We start from the raw sequence: 25006 nt of genomic DNA on the forward strand, positions 1-25006 counted from the left end.
AGGTCATTGCATTCACACTTTGACTCCCACCTGTGCACATGGGGTTACATGAGATTTTTCATCTCATATACATAGAAGAGAAGAACTGAATACAAACTTTAAGCCAAGAATCTGGCAACATAATTGAGAATCTTACTTCCTTTAACTGCTCTTGAAAGTACCCAACTTATTTCCACAAAAAATATATTACATATATGTAAACACACTCAATTTAAAAAAAATACAATTACTAAAAAACACATTTTAAGTTTGACCAACCTTTGAAAAGAAAACAGCATGCAATGGGACTAAGTTATCACAAGCAGCATGATGGTACTGTACTATCCTCCTAAGAAATTCTTTTTTTTGTTGGGCATTATCAATAAAATATTCCTATAAGGATAAGAAAGGAGAACAACACAAGTATTTGGTAAAAATAAAATAAACATTCCCCTCACTTTTGAAAGACAATTTGTTACATACAGAAAAATAAATATAATTAATCTTTTTCTTATACTTAAAAATCGAAGAGGTAAATTTAGTGCTATCGCTGTTTTAATAAAAAATACCAGAGTTATAAACAAATGTAAAAAGGAGTGAAAATAAGAAAAAATACACAAACAAGTAACCTTTACATTCACTTTTACAATGTATTGTAATGAGAATTATTACTATTGAAAGTACTTGTCTGTGGGGTATTGGTTTAATAAGAATTGCCAAAGGATTATATTAAAATTACTTGTTACTAACAATGCATCATTGCGTGTGCTAATTCAAATATGACTAATAACAATATACATGTAATGAAGTCACTATTGTGATATTTTGGAATAATATTGCAGAAAGTACTGACAGAAACAGCACCAAAATCAATGAAAAAAAAAAACTAAGTATAAAAAAAAATACCTTACCTTTACAAAAAAAAAATAAAAAATGAAGTGGCAGCACTACTATGCATCTTTGAATACATGTAAGGAAACATTTTAAACCTTTGTACAATGGTATACTGAATGTTAATTCTACCTTTCAAGTTGTCGGTTATGATATTTAAAAACCTAATTTTTATTAGTTTTAAACAAGAATTTTGGTTGTAAAATAAAAGAAGTATTGTTTTAAAAATTTTAAACACTACTTACTTTTATTATAACTTCAGATTCTCTATAAACTGCTCTGTAGGTTACAAATGACTGAGACACTAATGATTTTTCTGCTTGGAAGTGGTCCAGTTCCCATCCCTGCTTCAAGAGACCTAGATATTCCTACATAAAAATATATTAGTATACCCACATGCATTATAAGTAATTTTATTAATAAAATACAGACTACTACTTCCAATTTGTATTAAAAATATAGTACAAAGTTTTAAGATTCTAGAAAATATATCCTATGAAGTGTTTTAAGTTTACAGAAATAAATTCAATGCTTTATGTTAATTGCATTTCTGCTTAACCTTTTCTAGATAAGAGGAGTGTCACTGATATCCTTTGATACTTCCCTTCTCCTGATGAAAATACTTAAATGAAATTGTACAACACTTAAAAAACATATTAAATTGTATCTAGTTTCAGCTTTAAAAAATTAATATAATTTGACTTAGTTTTTCCGTAACTTTTATGTTGGAAAATTACAAAAAAGTTGGAAAAAAAAATTAAAAATACTTCCTTTTGTTTCAAAATTTAATTTTTTTCTAAGATGCTTAAAATGTCTTATTCTATATATTCAATATATCCAATCAGTTTCAACTTTATTTATAACCATAATAATGTTATATTTTGATACTTTATCATAGTGATTGCAATAGTTACCACTTTCAGCTATAATCTGTAAAACCCCATAAAAATTGACAAAGATTTATTAGTATCCAAGGTCCTGACCTTTCAAAATGGTGATAGGTTAGTCAAGGTAACAATATTAATGCTAACAATATTTTTGGTTCAAATCAATTTATATCTAATAGATAAACTTTCATTTCAATAAATTGTAAATTTATATGTCTATAGTTTTTAATCAAATATAATTTAACACAAAAATCTAAAAATCTTTTCAGGAATGAAATGAACATCTAAAAAGAAACTATAAAAAATTTCCAGATCTGTGACTTGTTATTAAGTGTGCTAAGTTTTCCACTATATTCTGTTGTTATTCTCTGAATGAGTTAGGTCTTGTCACTTTCCTGTCAAAAAAAAAGGGAAGGAACCAGAGAAAGATGCAGAGAATCATGTGAGTAACAAACCACTGATGATTATATGACATGGGGAATCACATGAGAAACAAACCACTGATAATTACATAACATGGGGAATCACACAAGAAATAAAACACTGATAATTACATGATATGGGTAATCACATGAGAAACAAACCACTAATAATTACATGACTTGGGGAATCACACAAGAAATAAAACACTAATAATTACATGATATGTGGAATCACACAAGAAACAAAACTGATAATTACATTTTCAAGAGATGATAATTTCTCAGCAACTATAAACATATACTGAGATGGTTAGAAAAAGTCTAAACAAAATCGATAAGTGTGTTGTTCACATGTGAGACATGGAACTAAGCAGAAATGTACGTTAGAACATTTTTTTCATATTTTTATCTATGAATGTTACAAAATGATAGAAAATTAGTTCTAAAATCTTGTTAGTTAAAAAAGATTTTTGAAATAAAGTTAGAATTGTTATTTTTACTTCAATTTTGAAATTTGATATGTGAGTATGCACTAGACCCCTGAAATGCTCACCAGCCTGGAAAGGGTTAAATAAGAAACAAAAACCTATAAAAAGAATAATGGTGAGCCACTACTGACATAATAAATGTTAGTTCTATAGAGTTAAGCTCTTGGTAAGCTTATGAAATTGGCAATTTGAGATTATATATTATTTTTTACCAAATTATGACCTGCAAGGTGAAGTCTTCCTTATAAAATTTGTGGATGAATCTGGTTTAACTTTGGTAAATAAAATACAAAGATAAAAAAAACAACTTAATAATGCAGACTAATTTATATACATAGAAAAATGCATCCGAATATAAACACTTAAACAAAGTATGAAACAAATTATTATTTTATTTCAGTTTTCATATAAGAATTATTTTTGAAAGATATGAAACAGGTACTTATTTTAGAAACAAATGTATGAGAAATCACAAAATTAACTTTATTTTAGTTCGTAACTAAGTTATACAGTTATTATTACCAAATATTTACATGTTTTTCTAAATTATTGATCACGTAAATATTCAATTAAGGAAAATGTACACAAAAACTTTTATAATTTCCCAGAGAACAGAATCATGCTTCACTGGGTAGTTAAGAGAATTTTACACTTGGAATAGTAAACTAGTGCTATAATTGGTAAACATTTTAATAGCTTACAATTTTTTTGACTAAGTTCATCTTATGTTTCACGTGTTACTTTTTCACAAAAAACTTTTTACGTAGAAAACAACCTGGAGGATGAAGATGAACTGATGCATGAAATTAGAAGTTCAGATATCAAAAAAATCCTATATTTGAAAAATCATAAAGCTCAAAACTTGCAGTGACATTTAGATGTATGAAAACAAAAAAATGTGTTATTTGTAAAAAAGAATACAAATCAAATTATAATCACACAGATTCCTTGGAAAGAAAGAAAAAATGAACACGTACAAAAATAATCAATTTTACATATATTTTACAGCTTTTTCATGACAAAATGCCCACTTTAGCAATTCACAATAAAAACTATTATATTTACCACATAATTTGATATTCCCAATTCAGAATATTGAAAGTCCAATTCTGGGAAATGAGATTCCTGCAATTCAGCCAACTTTTTCTAGTTGATTGAAACAAAAATATATAAGTATTTTCAGATTATAAAAATAAGTATTAACACTTTGCATTCTATTAAAATAAGGTCAGTTAAAACTGAGAAAGAGAAAAAATTATCTCCTTTTACAAGGACCGCCACAGTAATCTACCTTAAGTTCAACAATTCATAGAACACTTTGATTTTTGTCTTGATAAAGCCAGTGAGGTGGGAGGGTGGAAGAGTTCAAATATGACTTTAAATTTATAAACATGTATGTGTGCTTTTCATAACAGCTCACTGTCAAGTAAGCTAGGCTATACGGATAAATCTAAAAGTAAATGGTTCTTGTAATGCAGATTAAATGAAAATAGTAAAAACCATAAAAACAGGCTAAATATTAAAACACTTCAAGAGAAAGAGAAACATGGGGGTTAACATTTTGCTGAAATAACCAGTAATTACACTAAAAAACACACATATACCGTAGGGGCAACCAATTTTAGTAACTGGTAAAAATACCTACAACAACAAAAGATAATCCCAAAACTGTCTAATGTTTCTGTGGTAATTGGTCATCATATTCAAAAGCCTGCTATCAATCCTGGAGAGGTACAAGATGAACAAACACCCAGACCATCTGACAAAAATTGTAAGAAGCTAAAGAGAGATCCAATCGAGGAGTCCAGACTGAAAACACACAACACCTATGGACCAACTGAAGAAAATCAGGATGCAGAGGAACATTTAATGAGAAGGAAAACATCTGACACAACACCCTCATCCTCACCAAACCAGGAGGGAAAACCCAACAAAGGGCTAATTATGACCCCATGGTGAAATGTGGGAGGACAAATAAATAGTTCAGAGTCGACCTAACTCTGTGGGGATAACAAACAGATGGGAATAAAAAACCCAAATATAGGGATCTCCATTACAAAGGCACCCTTACAAAGCAAATACCAAACCACCTCCTAAAAACACTGATAGGAAATGAAAACCTGAGGAGTAGGAAGAATACAAGAAGGACCAGACCAACTGCAATCACCTCAGAACCCAAGAATATGTGAGAAATTATCTCAAAACTTGGACAAAACTGTGTAAAGCACTTGTGTACGATGTCTGCTGTAGTATCAATGTTTGTATATTGTAGAGCAAAGCCACATTGGTCCAATAGCCATGTCCACCATGTGGAATTAAACCTCAGAATTGGAAGTCCATATACATAACACTGTCCTACTGAGGGGAATATGAGCTCAGCCCTCACCGGGCCCGAATGCCCACATATGAACCAAGACCACCAGTTGCCCCCAAAACATCACCATAAGGATTAGCGACAAACTCCAGGCAGTTGGAAGGCCAGAACCGACCAGGGTGAGGAATGCGGACAAGAGGGGTGTGAGATAAAAGAGAGGTCAATTTAAGTTATGCAACAGGGCTGTCTATACCCTGGGCTCTTGAGATTCAGGAATGCCTCAAGCTCTCCAAGTGCAAAACAAAAGTGCCAAGCTCAAAAACTGAAGTACAGGAGGTGTGATCTCCACAAGTGGACAGATAACTCTAAACTCTGTAAGCCTAAGGAGGGAAAGTCAGAACGATGACACCCCAGAGCATGGTCCTCCAAAGTACGTGGGATCAGGGTATATGTACTGCTGAACTCAAGAGGTCCCCAAAATTACATTTGTTAATGCCAATAACTAGAGGGGTTCAGCGAACACTAAAAACTGATCCCACAACTCATCACTGTGAAGGGCAGGAATAGAATGAAAGGAAATGGGAGATAATGATAAAACATATCATACTTGATTGAATAGGTCTATCAAAAGGAAAAAAAAAGGGCTGGACACCTCCCCTGAAATGACACACAACTGTGAAGCATAGGCAGGAGGAGGAATGAAGCAGTTGTAATAATTACAGTAGCTAAAACTAGCTTTAGTGGTAGATTTATATCAGTCAGGTTAATTATTGCTACTCTTCCTTGAATATTTTCATTATGATTTTCACTATACACTAACTTCATTCCAAAATAGTGAAAACAAAAAAAAATCAAGTAAATTATTACAGCTACAGATGTAAAATTTTTATTAAAAATCAAAAAGAGTACTTTTAAATTAATAAAAACTTACTTATCTATCATAATTACTGCAATACTTTAGCATTAAAATAACAAAATGCATACAGAAAAACCAATTAGAATAATAAACTGAACAGCCACCTTATTAGTACGTCCACCCATACATTTGCAAAACACATGTATTTGCATATTTAAAATAGACAGATTATGTGAAGTTTTGGATGACTCTTTAAGTCATATAAATGTGGAATATGTAATTATATCATGATTAACCCAGAAGTTAAGGACAAGGACAACTGTGAATTTAAAGACACACATTATTGGGTATTTGTCTAGCAGGAGCATTGTTATCAAATACTGCTTTTCTTAAATGGAAGTTCAAAGACACCTGTCCTAAGTGGCAACTGATAAATATGTCTCTTACTACAAAAACTAACTGCCGAACACTAGAGACACACTGAAGAGAAAAGTCTGTAAAATGTAAATATTTCAGGCCATACCCAAATTGACCAATTTCGTTAAAGAGTTTTTGAAATTTCTACAACTTTAATCTATACTATATGTAGTATGTATTCTGACTAAACCTCTCCATAAGTCTGGAAAATTAATTCATCTTTATTCGCACAGTTTTTTTTTAATTTCAGTACAAGTTCCTATACTTAGTCTAAAATACTATACAATCAGGAACTGAACTAATTTTGTCCTTATACAGTTATAAGTGATCAGAACTAGTTTAAGTATGTTTATGTGAGGCCAGCATACTCAATAAGTCATACATTAGTTTTAAAAACTGTCTGGCTCTTTGATAACTAGTGGAAATATGAATACTTAAACCATGCTTCTCTTTCTAAATGAAGTTATTCATAGATGACATATTATTTTGAAAAATTTTGGTGAAGCCTAGAGCTTAAAATAATGGTCATCTGTTATACCACTCAATAGCCATTACATGCAGCTGACTTGCAATAAAGCAAATTCTTTCTAGTGTTCTCCACAGATATTCAGATGCCTGTTTTAACTGTTAACCCTTTCCACACAGGCTTTATCATTTTGACCAACCTTGCAACCACCACATAACCATGAAACTATAAATTCTACAACTTTTAATGTAGTAAGTGATCTTCACAAAATTTAGCAAGCTTTTAGTTTTTTGTTTTTTTTTGTACACAAAAAAATCAGATTTTTAATTAAGTGTTGTTATAATGATTTGTCTATGAATTTTGGAGTCATAGTCTATTTCAGACTCTGATTAATCATAGTGTAGGATGATTTTAATGTTAAGATTAAACATACTTTTTACTTACATTTTTCAAATTTCATTTTCATAATCTTTATAACTTTCTAAATAAATATCATTTTTCTTTTTCACTAAAATGTTATATTTTATCAGTTATATTCTCTACCCTAACTCTATACAGACTCAGTACCATTTTACCAACCTTGTAACCACCACAAAAAATAGAAAGTAAATCTAAGTTACTCTTTTTAATTCCTAAAATGACTGGAGGTTGTAACAGAAGGTTAAAAGTATTTATCTTAAACAGACTCAAGCTTATAACACTTAACAACTGTATTTGTTTAATTTTATTGATTTATTGTATTTTGAACTGTGTTAAATACTAAACATATGCAAGAAAGCTGGAATAGCAAATAGCTCAAGTTATGGTAAAACAAAGTATTATATGCACAGGATTTTTACATTTTAGTTATGTTTATAACAATAAATAAAAAATATACATAAAACACAAGAAATTTAATACTCATGTGTGGGTCTTGTCTTTTTTTTGCAGTCAAAGTCTTGATAAAAGGTAACCCAATTTTTTGGTATGGTTGTTTTTAGTGCTTTACTGATCTTTATATTTCAAATAATCAATTAGAAACATAAAACATGCACAAAGAATACAATGTTCTATAACTATTATAATTTAACTGGGTTTTCTAACTAAGCTATAAGTACATTAAAATATTTCCTGTATTTCATTGAGATGAACTAAGCAATAGCAACTCTAAATCCATAGATGGAATAATTTAAAAATTGTCATCAGAATGCGCTACCCTATAATGCAATTCAGTAAATCAAAATTTTTTTCTATTGGTTATAAATAATATATTAACAAACATAAAAGAGAATTATGGACATTTTTTAAAAGAGAGTATAAGATAAAAAAGTGTGGAATGTGGATTTGACTTTTCAGTTTATATCTCTTTAACTCAAGATGACTGGAGACTGTAAAATTAGATTGTCTAAGCCAGTGGTTCTCAACATGGGCCACGCCATGTTTCTAAGGGGCCACACGTGAATGATGGAAAATTAGGGGGCCACAGTAAATTCTGGGTGGGCCACCACAACTTCACTGCCCGAATAAAATATTTCAAATTTAAAACTGAATCAAAGGTTCACTTCTCCCCATATCCCCCACAGCTCAGAAGTCAAGTTACCAGATGTGACTAATATTCGAGTAACTATCAAAATGTTTGTCTGGTATCTGAGAATGTTTTTGACTGATTCTCAAGAGCAGCAGAGTGATATAACAGCCCAAGCTAGATTCAAATATGACAAACATTTTTCTGGATAAGTAGTGAAATAGCTAATAAGTTTCCACAGCTCTGAGAGAAGGCAAAGTTGTATTTTATCACTTTTCCCACATCTTATCTGGTTTTAGTCAGGTGACTTATTTGCTATCAAATATATGTAACCGCCTTGATGTTGTGAAGAGAAGTGATCTTCACTTATCACTGACCACACTGCAACCGGACATTCAAAAACTTTCAAGTTTTCATCAAGCCCAAGAATCACACTGAATAAAATGTCAATGATTAACAGAATATTTTTTACTTGTATAAGTAAACAGTACATTATAAACAAAATATTTAAAAAGAATATTATAAATCAACAGTGTGGAAATAAAGTAACTTTCTTCCTAAGAAACAGTGTCTATGAAGGGTGGGGCCACAGAGATAAATCAAACTCAAAAGGGAGCCACGAGCAAAAATAAAGGTTGAGAAACACTGGTCTAAGCAAAATTTATACTATAAGTTTGTAATCTATATTAAAACTCAGAAGCTGAAATAGGACATTCCCCACAGTTCATAGTGTTTACATACAAATTTTGGTTGAGATTGACCCAATAGGCTCGGAGGAGTTAGGGTACAAACAAACACACTTTCATTTTTATATATATATAGATCGAGTCAGACTTATTTAGAATTTGTTCAGTAAACTCGGAACTTTTTCCATTGTGTTTGTTTTTAAGCATACCTTGGAATAACACATTATTTACAAATATTATCCAATGGCAACCAACAACCAATCCAAAAATACCTTACCTCAAGTGTAAACAGAGAAGCACCATTTCACAGCATTTTAAAGCACAAACTGTGGACATATTTGATGTGGTTTGAAAAGTTGTCTTTCAGGTAGACAGTGGAAGGAAAACTTGCACGAGATACTTGACTCTGAATGTTATATTCCTATAGTGCAAACTGCTGGAGGTGAAATAATGATGTGGGGAAAACTCTCATGACAAGGATTGCATCATTTGATTATTTTAAAAAGGCATATAACATCCACAGTGCAACTAAATACTGTTGCCAATCAAGTCCACACCACAATGCTGCACCCTAACAGATAATGTGCTCATATTTTCTGCAAGTGATTGTAAAGGCAGGACAGTAACTTCAGTGTTTTCTTTGCCAGCAAAAATCACTGTTCAATATGAATTTTGTATTTGTCACTATAATCCTCTGCAAAGATTGTGTACAAACTCAAAAATAAATTTCTTGGGAATTATCAACTTTCAGAGAATTATTTCAGTGAAAAGTAATCTAACTATACATTACGTAGGTGTCTTAATAAAGTGACCAATTAGTGTATACGCTTTCTTTCATCTAATACTGAATATAATTAGAGCAGGGATTTTGCAACTTATTACTTTTATTTCTTTATGAAGGTTTTTAGACAAAACATATCCATCAAAACAACATATTACACAATAATAAAAAAAATTTAATTATATTTTCAGAAATCTTAAATTGCACTGTATAACTTGCAAAAACTCATTGTTAGGAGCTAATACTTAATACTTTGATTACCTTACCACTTTAACAAATTTATTTAAATTTATATTGTTTTCTACAAATAAAATTTGGTATGTGTAGATTCAATAAATTACTATTGAGTACTTGATAGTCATTCTTACCAAAAGCTTGCTTTCTTCATCAAATGCTTCATGCAATTCTCCTCTCAGAACAGCAAGTTCACTGTTAATATTTTCCAAAGCTTCTTTATCACTTTCGTCATTCTAGTTAAAAATGTTTAATTTTTATGAATTTCAAAGATGCTTGAAAAATTTTTACTTAAAATAATAAAATGTTGTACATAGGTTGCTCACGGTTAGTACTAGTGCAGGTATATATATCTCGTAACAAGTTGTTTTTAATAATTAATTGTTCACAACATATGGTATACTGTACATATGCAGAGAGAGGCAGAAAAATCTACTTTCTCTTCTATTCTAGCCTCCTGAACTCTGCGACATGGAAATCTGAAAGTCACTGGCAGAGTTTGAACTTGAACATAGTACCAAGCAAAGCCAGTAAACGTATGGAACTGCCACTTCATCTTAAGCAGAATTATTCTCGTGAAAGTAAAGTACAATTGTGCCCTCAGATGCTATTGTAGGAAGAAACGCTAGCCATAAATTAATGTATCTATTTCCATTACTTTATATTTGGTTAAAAAAGGTTTTCTTTGTTTCAAACCAAAACAACTACATCAAGTCTCCATTTTTTATTGCAGATCTTATATGCACCTGTTGATTTCAGTTTTAATTTTATTATACCATGTTATCCGAACAATATGACACTTGTGTTGTTTTCATAAAAGTTAGCACACCTCTTATGAACTGATAATGAGCAGATTTGCTCCATATTGACATAAAACCTATTACGTTATCTATTTAATGAATGTTTTCGTTCATGTTGTAAACTTTAATGAATACAAGCAAATTGAACTATCTTTTCAATTAATTTTATAGGTAAATATTCCTTTTCATCCAGATATACTCTTTTGTATAACTATACATGTCATTACTCACAAACTCACATACACTTAATAGAATAAATTCTTACAGTAATCTACTCTTCAAATGCAAGCTTAGAAAAAGTGTAGCCTGTTAGGTTTTCTCATTTTTTTATTTTTTTGCAAAAATTCAATCCAAAGACTTTTTAATGTTTCAAAAGATATGTTTTAGCTTTAGCCTCAGTTTTAATTATACCAAGATGAATGTATAGAACATTCATGCTTCAATACCTTTTCAATATATTGAATACTATTTGGTATTTTCAACCTGAATTACATCAAATGTGACACGTGGTTTAAATGATTAGGCCAGAGAACCCCTAAGATCTAGGCAAGACCATCGTTAATTTAGAATTCCTGACCACAGGAAGGGCAGTCAGTCAGCAACACCTACTGACTATGCAGTAATTACTTTTAATCATATAGCACATCTATATCCTCAACTGAAATTATGGAGAAAAATATTTTAAAAAATCTGTATGCTGTTTACAGATGAGCCTCCCTGGAGCTTTGCAGAAAAAAGTTGAGACATTTTTCCTATTTTTCTTTGTTAAATACATTAAACAAAGATGCTACAAAATTATAAAATTTCATTTGTAAAACACTTTTGAGCTAAATGTTTTTTAAACAGAGTAAGAATTATAATTTTTACTTAAATTTTGAAATTTGACAAACAGGTGTAAACTCAACACCTAAAAGGTACTCACTGGCTTGGATGCAATCCAATCCAATCATGGTAGGTACTTAGGTTTAATAACCCAGGGGTGGTCAGAAATTAGAGTTATTTCTCTTTGCCCCTTTCTTGACTTACGTGATAATTTAGAGATCGTGATAGTTAAAGTTTGGGAGAATGAGTTGTGACTTCCATGGTATTTCAATTTTACTTTGATGACTTGCCATGGTCAAGCAAGAGGAGAGGCCGAGAAGAAGACAGGAAGTGCTTTCACTTTCCTGTTGTTGTGATGAGATGGAAGTGAAGCTTCAAGTCTGACACACGAGATCAGTGGGTCACGAGCAGAGAGACCAAACAGTCAACACCCACCCCCGAGAGCCGACACACCTCGTCCCAGAAACGATGCAAGACCAGAACCATAGTTTATAGCTTGCTATTGACATTTTCACAGAACAGATAATATTCTGTAATATAAATTACAATTTCAATTCCAGTAAAAACAAATAGTGTTCAACAGAAGACATAAGGCTGACAAACTCTAACGGTCTGGATGGAGTCAACACTCACACCTTTTATACACAGTAAGCTGCACTGAAATACACTCTTATGAACTATAATACAATGTTACTAGGTGTAATCACCATATAAATACCTAGAAATCTTATATATTGATATGAATATAAAACAGAATGATCATTACTTTCTTCTACATGTTTCAATGATTAAATCAAGCTATTCAGATTATACTGTTTTACAAAATAATGTCAACTGGCATAGAATACCTATTCCATCAATGATCAAGCTTAGACAGCAGAGTACAACAATAAAAGACACTTTTTCAACATATGTCAAGAAAGTTTAGTTTACATCGTGTCTATTAATGTAAGAAGCTAATAACTATTAGAATGAGAAGTAACCAAGTTATTAAATTTTAACACATTTTATGCAGAAAGAAAAATACCTCTATTTAGTTAAGGTTTATTTTTAATAAGAGCATAAATAAATCAGAGCATTTACTACAAAATATGTTTGCTAAATACATGCTTAAAGCATTATTGTCATACACTTATTACACAACTTTAAAAACTTAAATAATAACTTTTATTCCTATAGAAAAAATGTTTAAGTCCTCTTAATTATTGTATTTTTGGTATGATATGTATTACAATTTTATATCTACATTGTGGATATGAAGGTTAAATAAACATAAAACACTACTCATAAATACCTCTTCAACATCATTCTTATCGGCTATCTTATGACGTAGTTTTGACTTGAGTCCCTTAATTTTCTTTCTAATAGCCATCACTTCTGTAATATCTGGCTTGTTGTGCAACCAAGGTGATAATTCCTGAAAAAGACTCGAGTACTGGACTTTCAATTCTGCTACGCCTTGAATCTTCTCTTGTTCATTACTTAATTCATTTTGCAACTTTTGTGTAACCACTGCCATTAGAGCACTTTCAGAACTGTCTTCCTAAAACAACAGATAATTTACATAAAAGATGTTCTTAAATCTTTTATAATAGGTGTAATTTAATAAATTATACAAAATATGTTTGGAAATATCAAGTTTTCAATTTTAAATAGCAAATGGTACCTAAAATAAAACTATATCCATTCAAACTTAGCTTTCATAGCAAAATTATATCATTTATGGGTATTATGTGAAGAATCTAAACAAATAATACAATTTACCTGTAAGCTCTTTCTGATTTTTCATATTTTGATGACAACTTCTTAAAACTTTCTTCGATGACATACTACATTTTATATGTTAAGAAAGCCACTATTTACAAGTTTTTGTTTTAAGTTACAGGATACTATTTATATAACAAACACATCAATTCAATAATAGAGAATTATTTTTTTCTCAGTTCATTCTAATATTATTTGACTAATTCCAATGGTTGTATAAACTGATGGTTTAAGCAGACATGCCTGCCAAGTAGAAAAGCAAAAGCCAAACATGCTTGAATTGAGTTTTGGCTTGTTCGTCAAAACTAACATGGAAGATGCTGCACATAATTAATCTCTACTCTTGTTACCACATTTACACTACACTGTGATTCCATTCTGTAAACATAATCAAGAATCTTAATAAACTCTTGAAAATTATCAATATTATTGCTAACTAAAGTAACTACCATGTCTCTACACATTCTTTTGCATGCCACTTAAACAAATTCGCTCTATATAATCTGTAGATTAAAGTTATAACCTTCTGTTATATGGAAGTATATGACATATCAAAGAACATAGAACAAATTTTGTCTATTTCATCGAGTAAACTTGGAAGAGATTGTTAAAGCACTTTAAGAAAAGAAAGACAGATAGATGGTAATTGTCTAAAAGCTTTAGGCACATAATAGAACTTACCATATCACATACACCTATTTCCATATTCAAAGCATTGCAATAATCAGCCAGGCATTTGGAAAGAAAATTAACAGTACAAGTTTCTTGTGCACGTTCTTCAAGGAGGTATTCCAAATAGCACACATGATCTTCTGGTGCTGATAGGGCATCCACATGTGGATCTTCTAGTAGAACAGACTGAAAAGGAAAAAAAATAGATAGATCTGACAAAAATGTCTTCAGGTGAACATTATTTATACTGAATTATTATATCCCAAAAATTATAAATCAATAATGAAATCATAATAAGTAAAAATCATGATCAAGATGCAGAAAGATGGTAACGAATGTTACTAAAAATTAACATTCAAATTTAACAACTAAAAAAAAACACAAAAAAACTTATGAACTAACAGTTTAGTATCATATCTGTTAAAAGGTATTTCTATTTTTTCTTTGCTTATTAGTTTCACACAAGTTCATTATTCATAAAATTGAGAAGTGAAGAAGTGTTAACACATGAAAAAGTGAAAATCATGCTAAAATAAATAAAACTCAAAAGCAAACTTTAAATTTCAATGTTTTTTCCACAATCATGGAAAACCAATCTCTTTTGGTTTAAATTCTGTGTAAAAACTAAAGACCAAAGTAACAGTAACACCAACCTTCACTTCTGTTATGATATCTATCAATGTTTTTGTCTTTTTATCTCATTTTTTTATATTTATTGCAAACTTTAAGATTTTATGTTGTTACCTTGCATATACAAGAAGTAATCTGCAAACCAAAACACTTAAAACTTATAAAAAAGATTGCCTTTTCTACAGTTTCAACATATTATGTTACCTGATGCTCTAAATCATTTATAATATACTTTACAAGCAACAGTACTCATCCTCAGTGATGGAAAAACTTTATATTAATCTAGCAAAAGTACCTGCCCCCAGGAAAAGTTAATTATCAATTCAAGTTATTTCATAGATTTTAAAAAGGTTAATTGTGTTGCATTCTTGGTTTCAATAAGAGCCAAATCTCTGAGCTACTTATACCACCCACTGCAAAAAGTAATTGTTGAACATCTCAGTCATGCTAAGAGCTGCTCAACAATAACACACAGTAAATCTACATTTATGTTAAGTTACATCACATTGTGAAATGTGAATGATAGCGTGATTAATTCCTAACAAATTAGTGTAGAATATTTTGTTTGTGAAATAAAATTTAGCATCAACATTATTCATGCCTGTTCTCCCATCATTTCAAAAGTGAATGCTGAGCTTTGCCTGTGCGCGGAACTTTTCAAATGCAGCACAGGAAATGGCCACAGTAAATGAGAGACAGATGAATGCTTGGGCAGATGCCACCATTCTCAACATACGTAAGTTCTTGTTAATGTGCTAAACATTGTATATGTAGGCCAAAAACATTATAAAGCATTATCATCATTTAGTTTCAACTCTTACACTCAGGTATTCTAAATGTTTAAATGTCTCTAGGTTTGTTTTTTGAAATTCCAACAACTCTATGGTTAAAATATTTGTCATTAGTCAGTTGACCTTTCAAATTATTTTACACTAACAAATCTTCTACATGTAAACCTAACAATTATTGATATCAAAAATAAACCTGATACACATTTTCAAACATTGTCACCGCCTTTGATGGTCAAAATTAGCTTTACTTGAAATTTTTTTGATTAAACTTTGAAAATTTAGCTACAATAGTTTTCATAAAAACAGTATATTTCCAATTTAGATCATTTTTTGTACATTTCTCAGTAATCTGTATATCCTAGTAAGATTTACAAGTAACTTGGTTGTGCATCTTAAAATTTTCTGAAAATATAATAGAAAATGGTGACGGATGTCCAATTTTTCAGGTGTAACTTTCTACAGGTCCGGGGCTGCCTTTGGAACTACCTCCACTATTGATCATGCTAAATGTGATGTCCAAGATTATGCATTAATGCCCAATACTGCAATTTATATTATAAAATCTTCTCTGAAAAAGGGCAAGGTCAGTCTCAATCTTATAACACACATCTAGACAAATTCTCCATAGAACCACACTGTATGAGGATATTAACCTTGAAGAACATGTTTAAGTAAAACAAATGTACAGAAGTCCATGGATACAGTCAAGTAACTCATAGGTATATTGCACAAGAATTCCATTTTGCATAGTTAGAAGAAAAAATGGTACTGTCTTGGACATGAGGCTTGAAACTTCATCCTGATGTTATAATATCTTTTTACTTTCCAACCTATACAGTACAGGAATTACATCTTGCATAACTGTCATTATGTTCTCTTGATAGTAACTAGGGTTCACCTTTGCTTTAGAGATTATTTTGTGAAGTTTTAATTTCCCATTACATTAGAGCAATTCAGAAATAATTAAATCTGTGAAATATATTTTTTTCTTTAGATTTTCCCAAATATGTGGGAAAGACCTTATCATATCACCTTGGTAGATAATCAGGTGTATTTTTTTGTGGCAGTTATTAACCCTTCAAGTACAGGCTGGGAAGATTATTTCCCCCAAAATAACCATAGAAAAGTTATACTGTAACTTTTTAAAATGTTTGCATATCTTCATAAAATTTTGCAGATTATTATTAAGCATTACAAGGCTTTCATACCCAAAAGATCATGATTTTTAATTAATGATTTGCTTGTGCATTTTTTCTTTTTTAATGCTGGCTATCCAATCTGCAAAGTAATTTTGATTTAAAATTAGAAATACTTTTATGGCTCAGAAAATTGTCAGATTTTACATGCAAAATCTCTATAACCTCCAGATAATTATAAAACATTTTTTTTTTAGAAAAACTTCATATTTTATCTGTCATTTTCTCTATTTTATCTCTGTATGAATTTTTTTCAATTTGACTCTGTAAGCACCATAAAAGATTAGGAAATAGATATAAATTATGCTATTTTTCTTCTAGAATTACTACAAATTATAATACGAAATCACATATGTTTATTTTTAATAGCTTGAGTCTCATAACATTATACATCTAGATATATTTATTACTTTTATTTTATTGACCTTTCAACCATGTCTGACTACTAATGCAAAAGTTGAAATCACGTAGCACAGGTGCACTCCTGTTATCGTATCCAATAGTATAAACTGACCTTTACAAAGTGCAACTGTCTTAGCTTTGTCCTGTGGACAGAGAACAGTAAATATAGAAAACAAATGATTTCTACTGTTTATGACGGTAAAGAAGTTTGTATTCACTTGCCATACCATGCATGCTAAGCCTTGTCGAATTTTGCAAGTGGAGGATGTAAAACAAAATAACTTTTTTTAGGTTTTATATATGTATTTTGAAATAACAAGTAATTATAAATTACTCTACTAATATCACAGAATTCCACTGTAATTTATCAGGTTTACTAGCTAAACTGTATTTGGGTCTAAAAAAATATTGTTCTTCAAACACCATTTTCTCTTACCCCTTCCTTCTGAGATTGGTAACAATTCCTACCCAGGAATTTTGCTTTGCTTTTTTGCTGTGGACCCCCAGATTGCAATATTCCAGCAGATCAGTCAGCAACTTTGCTGCTCACTAGCATGGTTCTTTTGGGATAGCACAATCAAGTGGGAGTACCTTGGCAATGCCTACAAACTGCCTGGAACGCATCATGTTGAACACACAATGCTTGATCTGCATACACAATACATACAAACACATACATGTACACACTGCTTGTTAAGCATGATAGGCTATATATGCTGTATACATCATATACCAGTATAGCTAACACAAACTTCTTCAAGCTAAACATTCCTTGCACAGGCATTCAGAGTGATGTTTGTAAATTTGGGAAGGTCCATTCATGGTTTGTCATAAGTTCTGTTCGGTTAAGAAACACTTAGATCAATTTATGTGGAGCCAAATTTTTAATGGCTCTTTTTATTTTAAGATGTCACATGGGCTATCTAGCAGACACTTTTTATGAGTCTGCCAGCATTTTTTGGGGCCATTGGCTCCTGGGCCCCCACTAATTTCGAGCCCTTATCTGGTAAGTTTCTACTAAGGAAAATAATGACTATATCAATGACACATTTCTATTCCACAAAGGGTTAAAGTAAAATAAACAATGTAAATTTATATTTAATTATACTATATACAATAATAATCCTTTAAAAATTTTTCTTTAATTATACCAAGTATGGCTTTGAATGCCATGTATTGGAAAAAAAAAGCATGTGAAGTATTAATTTCAATTTTGTTTCTCAGTCTTAATTTAAACACTTTCTTTTATTCAGTAATATACATACTTGAGAGAAGACTTGAAGTGCTTGAGATAACTGTTTCATTGCATCATTTGTTTGTCTCCTCACTTCTTGTACCTTTTCCTGTTTTTGACTCTGTAAAGCAAATTTACTTTAGTGAAACTATCAATATTATTCTAAAATTGTAAGTATCTGTATTAGTGACTATCTACTAATGACATAGTCAACTATAGATATGTATTTTTATCATATGCATTTTAGTATAAATTTTTCAAATGTGAGGTTTCTGCAAAATATCATATAAATATAATATAATATAAAATCATAGAAAAATCTACTAATTATCTTTCTTCTAACTATTAATTTTATATTTTTAAAAGTAAATTAAATTTTTCAATGTAATTTTTTAGATCAAATTTTGATCAATTTGTCACAAAAATATTCCTAGACAAATACATACTAAAAACATGCATGTTGAAGTAATTCATACTGACTAAAAGATCCAGCAGAAATTTCACTGAAACTAATTAATTCATACTCTTATACTTTTAATACAAATGTCAATGATACACAAGGACATTATTATCAATCAAAGTTTCAATATCAAATTATTTATCCCCCTTGGTAACGAGCATCAATTTCTCTCCAAACATCTTAAACAACTATATTTTAAAATAGACTACAAATGAACCCTTTTGTAATGGTGGTATACATACTATAATTCTGAAAGTACTTAATGTATCTTCATGAAATTTGGCAAGTTTTTGGTAAACATTTAAATTAATTATTTTTACTAAAACTGCTACGAGTGCAAAGTGATTTTCATGTTAAGATTAAAACACTTTTCTTCATCTGAAAATTTTAAAATTTCATTGCATAATCCCTAAAAGCTCCTAAATAAATACCAAATTTTTTTTCAGAAAAACTTTATATTCTATCTGTTATTTTCTAAACTATAACTCTATACAGAATTGGTCAATTTGACCAACTTTGTAACCAACATAAAAACTTAAGAAATAAATCTAAATTACCATTTTTTTCTTTCTAGAATGACTGCAAACTGCAACAGGAAACTACAACTGTTTATCTTATATAGTTTAACCCTCTCAATACAGACTCAGTCAATTTGCCTGACCATGTGACCTTCTTGTACTCGTTTAAAGTCTTTATAGATTTAATACTTATAACTCTCAATATAGTGAGTATATCTTCACGAAATTTAGCAGTCTTTCAGTTAATATTACAAGTCTTTCACATACACAAAAATTCACATTTCTTAGTGAAGTATTTTTAATAAGATAAAATAAAGATTTGTCCATGAATATATTGAGTAGTTGTTTTCAATAGTCCGCGTGAAATGTAATTTTCATGTTAAAATTAAAAATCCTTTTCCTCAAAAATCTCATATTTCCTTCGTGTAATCCCTAAAACTTCTTAAATGCATTTCAAACTTTTTTTCAGCAAAACTTTAATTTATCTCTTATTTTCTCTACCCTATCTCAAAATGGGATCAGTCAATTAGACTGACCTCGTAACCACCGAAATAAACCTATATTATCCTTTTTTTTCTTTCTAGAATGACTTCAGATTGTAACATGAAACTACATTTGTTTATCCTAAGTATCTCTAAGTTTGTAACATTATACATCTAGTTTAATTAAATTTTATTGTTTTATTACCCTTTGAACCATGTCTAACTATTATCCTCGCCATTATAAGTTGTAAATCACTGCAGGTCATGTTATACTATCGATTTACATTACCCACGAGATGCTCACGTGCATGACTCGTGAATCATTTTAATTCTATTATTATTATTACTTATTTTACCTAATCTAGTCTTAAATAACTTAAAAAAATAGTATTTTTATATTTTAGTTACATTTACAATAATAAATAAAGAATAAATATGAAAAACAAGAAATAAAGTACTTACCTAATTTTCTTTTTTCTTACTGTCGAGTTTCGAAGAAAGTTAAGCTTAATTTTTTATAGTAATGATACTAATGCATTTAATAATATTTATTTAATTACATAATGCACCAAAGAATATAGACTAATAACGTGCAAAAAGCAGACAAATTCTCTTAACTCTCAAAATTTTCCTGACAAGAGCCATTACACATTCATCCAAACTAGTCACTGTGAGTGAAATTGACGATATTCTGTACAAAACACAATGTTATACAATACGTCATTTGATAGATGAAAACTTTGACTTTCTATTGGTTACAGGTAATATATAATGAAACGTGATTGTGAAAGAGAGGATGTGACAGGTGGGTATGGCAGGAGGGGTCTGATTTTCTAATCAATAGCTCTGTAACCAAACAAAATTGAAGGCTATAAAAATTATGGTTTGTCTGAACAATTACGATTTTACAGAGAGTAATTTACGTTTAATTTTGTACATTTTCAAGGGGTGATGAATAAAATAGGGATGATGATATACTAAGACAAAAATGTATCATGTGGGTCACACTAGTGGAAATTCAGGATTTTTTTAAATATTCCCTTGTAGATTTAAGAACTTAAAACTTGTATACTATTAAAATATCTATTCTTAGCTAAGATTTTATGCTATTCTAATCGGTATAACTAAAACCTTGTGTCATATGCAGTAAAGAATACCTGGGATCATAGGGTATAATAGGTAGTAGTATAATAACATTTTGAATGTAAGACACTAAAACCTTGTGTCATATGCAGTAAAGAATACCTGGGATCATAGGGTTAGCTAACAGTATATATCTATTCATAATTAAGTTTATTGTTTTATTGCCCATTGAACCATATGTAACTAATAATCCCACCACACATGTTGTAAATCACTCAGTGAGCATGCAACTCACATTACCATATCGAATTACATAATGCACGAGTTTCTCGTGAGCATACCTTGTGAAGACTTTTTCTTTCTTAATATTACCTAAATTAACCTTATCTAACCTAACAGTAATTAAATTTTTACATTTTAGTTATTTTTCTAATAATAATACACATGAAAAACAAGAAATATAGTACTTACCTGGATCTTTTTTCCCTGTTGACTGTCAATGAAACTTAAGCCTACTTTTTTTTTTAAAACTAATGGGACAACTACAATAAATAATTCTTTAATTTCATTGAATAATGCACCTAAAAATACAGAATAATAAAATGCAAAAAGCAAATAATGTCCTATAACCATCATAATGTTTCTAACTATGCAATAACAGCCTTTAGAAATTCAGCTAAGCCTGTCCATTTGATTCCTGTGAGAAAGAAGTTTAGAAATGGAGGCAAAATAGACAATTCTCTATACAGAAAACAACATTTGATAGATTAAAACTTTGGCTTTCTATTGGTTATAAATAAAATGGTATAAAACATCAGAGAAAACTATTAGCAATTTGTGAATGAGAGGATGTGTCAGGTGGGCATAACAAGTGGGTCTGATTTTCTACTTTATGACTCTGTAAACAAATAAGATTGAAGTAAATTAAAATTATGCTTTGCCTGAGTAATGTCTATACTAAAATAAGCAATTTATGTTAAATTCTGCATTTCCTGGAGGGGTAGTAAATAAATTGGAGAAGGGGGAAGACCAAGAAAGCAAGTGTCACAATGCTCATATTATGGGGGATTAAGGATTTTTTTAAAGATTTTTTTAATACAATTAAGAACTGAAAATAAATAGTAATAAAATGTGATTTATTAGCTATGTTTTGATGCCAAGTTTATTTGTATACATCGATAATAAAGTACTTTAATTAAATTTCGAATGTAATTAAAAAATCATGACACATGCACTTTGACCTATCAGAAATGAGAAGGTTAAAGCAAATATATTAGTTTCTTTCAACAGAGTTAAAACAAACTGCTTGAGATACTGTGTAATGCATCTATATATAAAATCTAATAAAATGACTTTTAGCATTATCAAGGTTTTAAGTATTAAAATTTGAAAGATAATTCAAGCAATCTAATCACAACAAAGTTTGGTGAAGAATACTTTAAAGCTTGTGGTGTACTAAAAACTAGAAAGAAATGAACATGTCACATGTTTATTGCAGTATCGTTGTCTCTTTCTCTGAATCTCCTACCTTCATGTTCTGATAGAAGCTTGACAAATCACTTAAAGGCAACAAAAGCATGTTTGTGCCAGTCATGCCGAGAAATGGATGATAGTATTGATTTAAACATGAAAGCAGCATCTAATAATAATAAAGAAAAACATGAAAATTAATTACCAAGAGTATTTAATGTGATACAAAACAAATGCCAAAAATTCATACTGCCATATTAAAAGGATAAAAAATAACTCTAATAACACAAAGTTTATTACACATTTTCAGGTAATTTAAAACTTCAATATACATTACATTTCCCTTGGAAAAACAGGATCATTTTGTCACACAGAAATGTTTCACAGGAATCAATGTTTGGAAAAATTATTTTTCAAAACCAAAAATTAAAAAGACATATAAAATAACACACAAACAATTTTCTTAAAATGTTATGAGCATACAAAGAGTTTCTATTTCCACAGAAGCATAAGCACTAAAAATAGTTGGTGTCACTGATGAATACTTCTTATTTAAAACTTTAAATGAATGTCATCCACACATATTTTAAATTAGCAAATACATCTTATAGTTTGATATAGCATGACAGATATAAATAGAATTCATAGCCAGATCAGTCATTTGAATGACTGCATTTGTAGTATTTGGGATATACTTTTATTGTATGATGCTCATAAATCTTTGAAAATAAAAGTGCAAAATTAGAATTTACAAGGTTTATAGCAGCAATTATGACAGTAATGCTTGACTCGTTTTTTTTTAACTTCAGAATAATTAACCTATATGTTAAGTACACTGCCAATTTAAAACATGATGTTCTATTTCTGGATATGTTTCTAATAATCAATTCAATTTCTATTCAATAATAAAAACTATGTAATTTCAAAAACCTCATAGCACAAACGTTTCACTCAACTAGAGATGGGAATCAACAAACTATTGATCCTTCTATGATTTGTCTTATAAACAGATTCTAGCATTTCAGTCAACAGCTCAATCTTAATTTATAATTACTGTGATTGAAATAGATTAAGCTATTAACCTACAAAACATAGAAAACAAGATATTTAGTTGAAACAATTTGTGATGTAAGTTACCTTAAGAATCTTTACTTGTAGTTCATTTTTTATTTCTCATGTTATGCTACACTCTTACTTTAGAGAATTATAATGTAGACTATTATTTTTATTTCATTTAGGCTTAACTTTCTGCTTTTAGGTAGGGCAGCATGGTTCAGTAGCCTTTCACTTTCGACTCGTATTTGGATGGTTGCGAGTTCAAAGATGGCCCGTGTCATACTGTTGTGTCCTTGAGTAAGACACTTTACCACACTTATTCCAGTCTACCTAGCTGTTAGCTTGGGGTTAACCTGCAATACAGTGGGTCACTATTCTCATCTGTTTGTGCCAATGGAACCAGAGTTTGAAAGCACCAGCCTTATGTGCCTTGTAAAGACGCAGTAAGGATTTAACTTAATGAACCTTTACTCTTAGATTAAGAATTACTAGAATTAGCTATAGCACTAGAAATTAAACCTACTGTGCCTAACTGAAATTATTGCTATGTTGTAACAATCTGTAGCTATTATATACTTCAAAAATTTCTAAATTACTTGTGCTTCCCATATACCTTGGAAGTTCAAGCATACAGAATGTTGACTGAAATGTGATTGGGTAAGAACAAATGAAATATTGTTCAAATGGACAGTTACAGCTCCATGATAAGGATTTGAATATTCCTGTAGGAAAGATGATTGGTGAAAAAATTAACTAGAAGAATATAGCAATTTCTTTCTATTTAGAAATTAATTTTCTTTTTAATATCAAGGTATTCTAAAGTCATAAAATCTCAAAAGTTAAGCATAATATTTCTTATATAAAATATATATATATATATATATATATTACTTTAGAACTATGTTTAGTTTTCAAAGATATAAAACATATTTTAATGACTTGAAATATTTATCTATATATATCTAAAGCACAAAAACCTGTTTGTATGTCTGTTTGTCCCTTATCTTACTACTCCTAGGTCGCTGGCCCAATCTCAACCAAACTTTGTGGGGTGATAGTCTGGAACAAGGGGCATTTTATGGTGGGGTTCACAACCTCTTCCACACCCAATTATTGCTGTTATTGAGCATTTATTATCTTTGACCTAAGTTAACATTAACTACATTCATAGTGGCACATTCTTAAATGAAACGAAAAAATGCTTTATTAAGTTTTCTATCCCCTGGTGGGGCAGCAGATTTACAGTGCTAAAATCAGGGTTTTCATTCCCCTCAGTGGATACAGCATAAAACTCATTGTTGCTCTGCCGTAAGATGCACACAGTGTAGGGGGAGGGCACACATAGATCTTATATATCTCAGAGAGTGCACTACCACTCTCAATGAAAAAAGTGCTGCAACTATTGCAATAATACCTAAACTCAGGTGAAGTTGATATGACAATAGCCACCATAATGCTGATATGAAGAGCCACTTCTTGAGTTATACACTCTTTCTACTTTGACCCATGACCTTATAACTTTATTCCATAAGACACTTCTGCAGCCAATGACCATCAATTAATCAATAACATCAAACAGTGTGGAAGAACATTAAGAGGTGGGTGTTGAAAGTGGGTAACAGAAAGCTTCCCTACTGCCACTACCTTTTCATACAAAGTCACCTTGACCATCACACAGTGTACCCCATGTTTTAAGTACTT

General features: G+C 30.4%; 1 protein-coding gene across 1 annotated transcript in view; it reads right to left on the minus strand.

The window, feature by feature from the left end:
- Positions 1 to 243: 243 nt before the first annotated feature.
- LOC106466735 (serine/threonine-protein kinase 31-like) overlaps positions 244 to 25006 on the minus strand; it is an 89363-nt gene continuing 64600 nt past the window's right edge. The window contains exons 15-22 of the mRNA XM_013927038.2: positions 22308 to 22418; positions 18268 to 18357; positions 13993 to 14169; positions 12842 to 13090; positions 10060 to 10161; positions 3733 to 3813; positions 1116 to 1238; positions 244 to 372 (exon numbers count right to left, since the gene is read on the minus strand). Of these exons, the coding sequence (XP_013782492.2) occupies positions 244 to 372; positions 1116 to 1238; positions 3733 to 3813; positions 10060 to 10161; positions 12842 to 13090; positions 13993 to 14169; positions 18268 to 18357; positions 22308 to 22418 (1062 nt within the window). The remainder of the gene's footprint in view (positions 373 to 1115; positions 1239 to 3732; positions 3814 to 10059; positions 10162 to 12841; positions 13091 to 13992; positions 14170 to 18267; positions 18358 to 22307; positions 22419 to 25006) is intronic.

The sequence above is a fragment of the Limulus polyphemus genome, unplaced genomic scaffold, assembly GCF_000517525.1.
Source record: "Limulus polyphemus unplaced genomic scaffold, Limulus_polyphemus-2.1.2 Scaffold2365, whole genome shotgun sequence".
NCBI lineage: Eukaryota > Metazoa > Arthropoda > Merostomata > Xiphosura > Limulidae > Limulus > Limulus polyphemus.